This window comes from Neomonachus schauinslandi, chromosome 5 (assembly GCF_002201575.2).
Source record: "Neomonachus schauinslandi chromosome 5, ASM220157v2, whole genome shotgun sequence".
In the NCBI taxonomy this organism is placed as follows: Eukaryota; Metazoa; Chordata; class Mammalia; order Carnivora; family Phocidae; genus Neomonachus; species Neomonachus schauinslandi.
In genome coordinates this window covers 43,260,500-43,268,471 of record NC_058407.1, presented here as the reverse complement: position 1 = coordinate 43,268,471, position 7,972 = coordinate 43,260,500, and the positions used below count along the sequence as shown (strand labels likewise).

At 34.8% G+C, this 7,972-nt stretch overlaps 1 protein-coding gene across 1 annotated transcript in view; it reads right to left on the bottom strand.

Annotated features, from left to right (window-relative positions):
- Positions 1-7,666, bottom strand: part of LOC110570499 (40S ribosomal protein S17-like) — a 94,315-nt gene extending 86,649 nt beyond the window's left edge. Inside the window, 1 exon segment of the mRNA XM_044914844.1 lies at positions 7,588-7,666. Coding sequence (XP_044770779.1) covers positions 7,588-7,666 — 79 coding nt within the window.
- Positions 7,667-7,972: the final 306 nt, after the last annotated feature.

Sequence of the window (7,972 nt, the reverse complement as noted above, 5' to 3'; positions counted from 1 at the left end):
ACTTCATCTAAAACTAATGATGTAATGTATGGGGATTAACATAAGAACAAAAAAAAAAGAAAGAAAAAAAAAGTACATAAGAAAATGGATTTGGATAATCCCACAATTACTCTTCTATGAGTAATCTAAGTAATCTAAATCCCAATGTAAAGAGATGAGTCCCTTTACATTTCCTCCTAATTTTTTTAATGTGTTCTCTGTTCTTTCTCCTAGCTATCATGTCAAAAAATGTAAAACTTGTAACTTTGTTGCATTCACAGTGGTGTTTCTATTGACTGCTATACCTAAACTAGTGAGGAATCACTCTGATATTTCCTATATAAATATATTCATTTTAGGATACATTTTAGGCCACTATTTTGTAACATCTGAGCAGCCAGTATATATCATTAAATCTAAGACATAGTCAATTGTATGATACACTATTATGTTAATTACCATCAAAAAAGAACAATAAAAGAACACTACCAATTAAAACTTTTAAAATTTTGTCCTTATAGAAAAATATATTTTTTTAAAGAAATTATTTATTTATTTGAGAGAGAGAGCGTGGGTGGGGAGGAGCAGAGGGGGAGGGGAAAGAATCTCAAGCAGACTCTGCACTGAGCGTGGAGCCCACACAAGGCTCGATCCCAGGACCCTGAAATCATGAACTGAGCTGGAACCAAGAGTTGGATGCCTAACGGACTGAGCCAACCCAGGGCCCCTGGAAAAATATCTTTTTCACTAGATTTGGATTTCTTTTTTTTTTTTTTAAAGATTTTATTTATTTGGCAGAAAGAGACACAGCGAGAGAGGGAACACAAGCAAGGGGGAGTGTGAGAGGGAGAAGCAGGCTTCCCACAGGGCAGGGAGCCTGATGCGGGGCTTGATCCCTGGACCCTGGGATCATGACCTGAGCCGAAGGCAGACGCTTAATGACTGAGCCACCCAGGCGCCCCTCGATTTAGATTTCTATTTTATATATCACTTGTATATATATTAAAAAAGAAAATGTAAGAGAGAATTTTTTTGAGAAATAATTTGAAAAAGATATTACTAAAAATCTTTCCATTCAGAGTCTGGCTCTTTTGAGTTTCAGAGTTGTCAGTCTCTGTATTCTGCCTCAGAATAACATTCCCTATGATATCAAAAGTATTGGTGATACAATGATGTATAATTCCTCTAAAAAGTTCTTTACTTTTGTCTCCAAGATATTTTTCCATACTACTTATTTATGGTCTGCAGACTTGATTTTTTTCTCTCTCTTTAACTTTCCAAAGAATGCACAGAATATTTGTAGGTAACAATGAGAAACCGTATTTTCTTCTCAAGAGGTTCAGAAATACCCTGTTGATTTGAAAATGGAGTGGCTATGGTTGTCTAGTCACGGCACTAGAAATAACAGTCAGGGTTCCCCAAGCCCAAGCAACCTTCCACTGCTTAGCCTATGACAATTTTAAGAGACCTCAACATTTCAAAGAACTTAAAATATAAATAAATAAATAAATAAATAAATAAATAAATAAATAAAGCTGTTTCTTAAATAAACTAAAAGTAAGGTAACCCCATAACAACCTATATTGGCCAGTGTTATACCATGCCTGGCAAAAATGATTTTGTTAGATATCTGTTACCGTGTTTCTACTATACTAATACAAGGTTCAGTGAATTAGCATACTATAAATTTTCTCTCTGGTGATTTTAGACTTAACCATCGTATTTCTAGTTCTTTGGAATCTGTCACTCTGTTCACTCATCATGCTTTCCTCATATCATGCTTTAATTTAATTAAATATTTGGAGAAATAGCCCCTAAGGATTGCCCTGCAACAGGAAGGAGTATGTAGCTAAAATTTATGGGCAACTTATCTATTATGAACAAGCCACTTTGATAGTGGCTTTATATCTACTTTTGCATTTAAACCCTAGGAACAATTCAAGATTTATAATTGCCATTTTTTAAATGATGTAACAGGGAACTGATTCTGTTATATGATTTAACCAAGATAATCCATAGTAGAGCTGGTATGCTATAATTGAAATTTTAGGTATCTTTTTAACATCTCCCCCTTTTTTATTCTAACTTTTAATTCCATATAAGTTGGCCAACATGTATTCATTTCCTTTTATTTTTCATGCTGTTTTCTCCATTTAGGAAATCATCATCATTACCACCTCATGTATATGCTTATTACAATGAAAATCACCCTTGGTGTTTCATTTTGGGTTTTAGATATCTGTCTGTCTTACCCTGGACTTACTCTATGATCATTTCCAACAAGTCCTGCTTGCTAAAGTTCCTTGAGAATCTGATTGACCAAGTTCTCAATCATAGCTTGGATCTAAAGCTTGTATGGGAATAGGCAGTAGAGATGAAGGCCCAAGATCAGAGACTACAAAGTAGAGGCACTACCTTGATGTTTACTTGGGGAGGTAAAGTGGTACATAGGGAGCAGTGGTACATAGTGGTACATAGGAAGCAGCAACCACTATACCAAAGGAAGAAGGGAAGACCCCAGTGTAATACTGAGCCTGATCATCACAATGTCAGAAGACTCATTTTTAGCTAGGTCCTTTATTCTGAAGAAAAGATAGCTTTAGAATTATACACAGCCGTACTCTCATGGAGTTGATTGAGGTAGAACTTTTTAAAATGTAAGATGAAAGGGACTGTGTGCCCAGGTGTATTATGATATACCAGCAGAAATGTGTAACAAAAATTTATTTGAAAACTGAAATTTATGAATCAGAGATTAGTCAGCTTGTTTTAAGTTAAGCAAGAAAACTCACCTTATCTGATCATAAAGAGTGGGGGATCTGGGTCTCCATAATTTTTTTGTTTGTCTGAAAGATTTATTGATTATTCTCTCTGGGTATATTTGTGTATATACTTGGAGGTGGGGGATGGGATGTTATCTGAAATAGCATCTTCCACATGAAGTCAGCAGCTCCAGTTCTCTTCAGTTTACTGTAGGGTCTGTGGCATATTTTCCTAATAAATTGCCTGAGGATATTGCTGTACCCAAGTCTTAATTATTTAAAATATTCTCACCGTAGCTGTGGAAGATAGAAGAAACTGAACTAAAGCAAAATTGAGCTAGGACTCTGCAAAGTCGTGGTTTTGTAAAAATACTGGCTAGTTACTGTTTTGCCATTAATTTCTTCTTTATTCTAAAAGTTAAATTGAAAAAAATCTCGTTAATTGAGGGTTTCATTACTTAAGGTTTTATTGCATGCAAATAACGGTACAATAAGAATATACAGATTAGCTCAACAAATAGAAAACTTCACTTATTTTATGCCTCGTTGAAGGATAGAAGTATCAAGGAAGGTCCCTGGGGATCAGAATGTGCATTGGTATTATTCAACATATTCATTAAGCAGTCAGTGGAAAATGTAAACGGGCGTACATCCAAATCTGTAATAATAAAATGCTAGAAGCTAGAGATAATAAATCAGCTTGATCAAAAATACAGATGGATCTGGACAGCTGGGGAAATTATTCAGATGAGAGAGATGAGTTTTAATGGAAAGAATAGTACAATAATGCATTTGAAGAAGAAGAATACATAGCAGTAAAAAATTAATAAGAAGTTAAGATACATATGAAATAATTATGGAGAACACTATTTTAGTGTATTTGTTGATAAACTGAAGAGTGTCAACAACAGTGAAGGATAATTGTATTCTAAGTTCCCTAAGTTGAACAATTAGAAAAGAAGAGAAACATTATACTACCACTCAGCTAGACAATAAAATTCTATGAATAAGCTTAATGGAGATTTTTTTTTTAAGTTAGCCACTTTCAGGACAAAGTAGCAATTTTAGTACATAAAAGCTGGCAATTATAACTAGTGTGGAGGTAGCTGTTAGTTTTAAAATATGGAATTCCCTGCATATCCCCAATCTTGTAGACTAATTTCAACTATCCATCTCAAAGTTTTCTATCTGATCACACTCTTGCAACTTTTCTTCTAAGTCTCAGTCTCAAAGTAACATGGCAATTCTTGCTTTGCACTCAAGATGCAGTGAAACTTATCAAACCAAGGATCCATAGCTGACTGTTTTGACTAAACGAAACAGCATTCTAGTATCCCAGGTATATCACACACTCTTACCATAAATTAAGCCATACTATTTCTAATTTTATAAATTTTTGCATTGCTAAGTAAGAATAATAAGAAAGTATTCTTAGAACACTTTCGGTATCAGTTTATTGCTAAGGAGACAAATAGTAACCAACATAATTACTAGTTGGTTTTCATAGAATATACCCTGAATTTAGGAAATTGATAGAACTACATGTACCAATAAGGCCTACTGAGATGGAAGTCTCTATACTAAATGTTTATGAAATTGGTAAAAACCTATTTGAGCAGATGTAATATAATAGGAGTAGCTTTGATTGAGCATTTAGAAAATACAAATTCTTGTCCCAGTTCTAACCCATTTGCTTTGCGGTCTTGACAAGCCTCTTGTTCTCTCTTAGACTGACTAATATCATGGCATTAAGAGTTTATTTAAAAAAAAAAACAGAACCTGTATATAAAGGTAACATATCATTAATAGCATTATTATTAGTTTAATGTTATTTATTTATAAACAAAATTATGTTCCAAATAGATAGAAATGTTTGTTCTAGTGAGAGTACTTTAAATATGTTTTTATTAAAGTTGACTGGTCTTCCAAACTCCTGAATACTAAAATTTTAATCTTTTATCTCACCTAGGTCTCATTAATTTTTCTCCTTCCAGTTTTTCTGTAAGAAAAGAATTCTATTGTCTTGGATCTCTTTCTTTTATGTTCTTTTAGAATTTTTGTTTTGTTAAACTATCCCTCCTGCTCAGACAACTCTGTTTATCATCATCACCAACAATAATGATTTTAAACACCTCCCATAAGTCATAATTACTATCACTTCCCATTTTCTGTGGTAGCCTATTCTGTCATTTGCCCAGAAAGGAGAAAAAAAATTAGTATTCACTGTAGCTTCTTCACTTTTATAAATGGTGTTTCCTCCTGCACTGCTTTCAGCTGCAGTCCCAGAAGCACTTACTAATTCTGAAACTCTCCCTTGGGTGATTCTCTGAATTGGAAATTGTGACCTTGAGGCTGTACTGATAGATTACTTCTTGTATGCTCTGATTCCATGACTATGTTGAATTCCAGAGAAGAGCATCTTTCCTTTGCTCTAGGAGATTCATTCATCTCAAGGGTCTTTATTTTTCTTCCCTCATGGGAACCATTTTAGGTATGTGCACACTCTGGGCACTGAGTACAAGTAGAAACATATGGCCAGTAATTTGCTTGTGATGTATTCACATAGGAAAAAGAGGGAAGAGGTCAGATAGAACATATAAATCAAGTGGTAACCTCAGGCAAATAACTTCATGATATAACATGTATGAGTCAGAAAATATTTTTTTAATGAATCACACATCTTTGAAATTATAACTAAAAAAAATTTTGCCAAAAATTGGACTCATTTTTGATGATTATTTTTACATTGGACTATAATGCTCACACTAATACCAATAAATCACATTTTGCAGACTAATCCGCATTGTCTAATTTAATAATGACTACCACCCAATCAAATATATTGTATATAAGTATATTAAGATTATTCTAGTTTACATGAGAGGAACCTAAATCCCAAGGACTCCCAAATAGTAAGCCCAGGAGCCAGAGTTAGAATTATATTTATCATAATTCAGAGGACTCTCAGATCTTGAAAACTCTCTCTACATATTGGGGAAATATTATAGTCAGCAAAAGTATTAGTTTCTGAGTGCATTAATGAAGTCCAAGTTATTAATATAAAAATAACTCTTTCCAGTCCTCATCTTCCACACTGATGAGTTATGAAACAAAAGCCTGGGATCTGGAATTTGGACACGAAAGGAAACTCTTCTCTTGGGATTCACAAGCATACATAGAAGACCTTGATAAAGTTGTTTGGGAAAGTCTCCACATTGCTTACTCTGCCCTGGAAGCACACATTTAGAAGACATGTAATAAATTATGGATTGTTTAAAGGTTCAGTGTAATACAGTGAAATGACAATCATCCTGAAAACAAAGGAGTTGCTGGACAAATCCTACACTGGCAGCAACTCTCTCCTGACCTACAGGCCTCAGAGCTGTCACTGTAGTCTGTTCCCTCCATAGCTCATCATCATTCTCCACTACAGTGTCTTATATACCACCTCCCTATTAAAGAGGTTGGCTTAATTAAAGAGGAAATATTACTATATGTTGTAAAGCCAAAGCAGCCTTGTGATACTTGGATATCAAACGAAGGAGAGAACCAAAAATGAAAAGAAAGTAGGAAAGAAAAAACAACTCTCATATTTGAGTGCACATGCTTATGCCATCAAATGGCTTCTTGGTAGCCCTACAGATGAAATGTTAGTTGTTAATGCTAATAAAGCAGAGTGTTTACTAATTTATCATAAGATAAATCATTGGCTTTGTCCTAAATTTTGTGATTTTTTAATGTTTTTGTTATTGATGCCAGTGTTCAGAATTAGGGACACTGTTAATCAATGAGCTTTATAATATGGTTTAGTTCTGGTTGGTAGAACCCAATTCAGGTTGATGCAAGCAAAAAATAGAGTGTTTGGCTGGCGTAAAGAGGAGTCTAAGAGTAGAAACGGCTTTAGATATGGGTTGATATAGATGTTCAAATGAGGTATTCAAAAAGCGTTCGGTAAAGGTAATGCTTCATCACTGCTTTGCTTTTATCTTTGTTGACTTTATTTGAGCAGCTGCACTCAGCCACAAGTAGTGCCAAGTGATAACCAGTGACAACAAGATGATATTTTATCACTTTAGGCACCTTCTTAAAAATAAACAAAATACTTCCTTTTTCTATTGACAGTAAAATCCACACGCAATGGCCTCCCTGTTCCAGCCAAGGTAATGAGTTTAGTGAGGAAACTGAAGTGCCTTAAATGATCACAGCTGGGTGGCATGTATTGCTAATGTTCAAGGTTGAATCAGCCTCTGTCAAATCGCATGGATTAAGATTGAGGAAAGACTTATCTTCCAAAAGAAAGGTAAGGTGCTTTTACCAAATGAAAGGGAAGTGGTTTTTGGGCAAGCAAAATAATAGCTCTCCAGTATAATAGTACCCATGCGAGGCAATGAAGATTAACATGGAGTCTAAGAATAATAATGCATGCACAGAGCTTAGTGTCCTTGAACACTGTCACTCCCTTTATTCAGTACTCGGACACGATTTATTGGCAAGCACTGTGTTAATGTTGTCTTCAATTAGCAAAATGGAGTTGAAATTATCAAAATCCTGGACCAGAATGCATCAGTTGGTATTACAACCATACTTGCTAGACCTGCTGTCAAATGAAGCTAGGATATTTTCCAGCCAAAAGAAAGACTGGACCACAGAAACTCAGCCAGTAGAAATGTAAAAGAGTTGTTGATTGCTTGAAATAAACAGAAATAGGAACAAACAGCTGGCAGGGAGGAATCCGAGATAGGCCGATATCATTTTGGGGGGAAAAAAATCTCTGTAGATCTATATTACAGAGGCTAATAGACAGAGCTCCAAATACAAAGGCGTCCTCTGAAAGTAGCAACCTCACCTGCTAAACCAAGGACAGCTTTCATAATGTCTTCCTCAGAAAATATATTGGCCTTTTTAGCTTCATATTCCACTACCATAGTCAGTTTCAAATATTAAAGTATGTTAACTGTGTTCATATACCGTATAAGTGTAAATGCCATACTAAAACCCAGGGCCATTGTAGATCGAGGGACATACCCATGTAGGAAGCACACACCATGGATTTATGATATAGTGAGTCTGTCTGCAAAACAACCAATCAAACAAATACATATACACAACTAACACCCCAAATTTCATGCCTAATCCAAACAATCGAAATAGAGACCTTATAATTAAATCACAGTTAATTTGAGGGTACTCAAAAAGGATGATTAAAAATTTAGAACAAGTGTATCCATCCT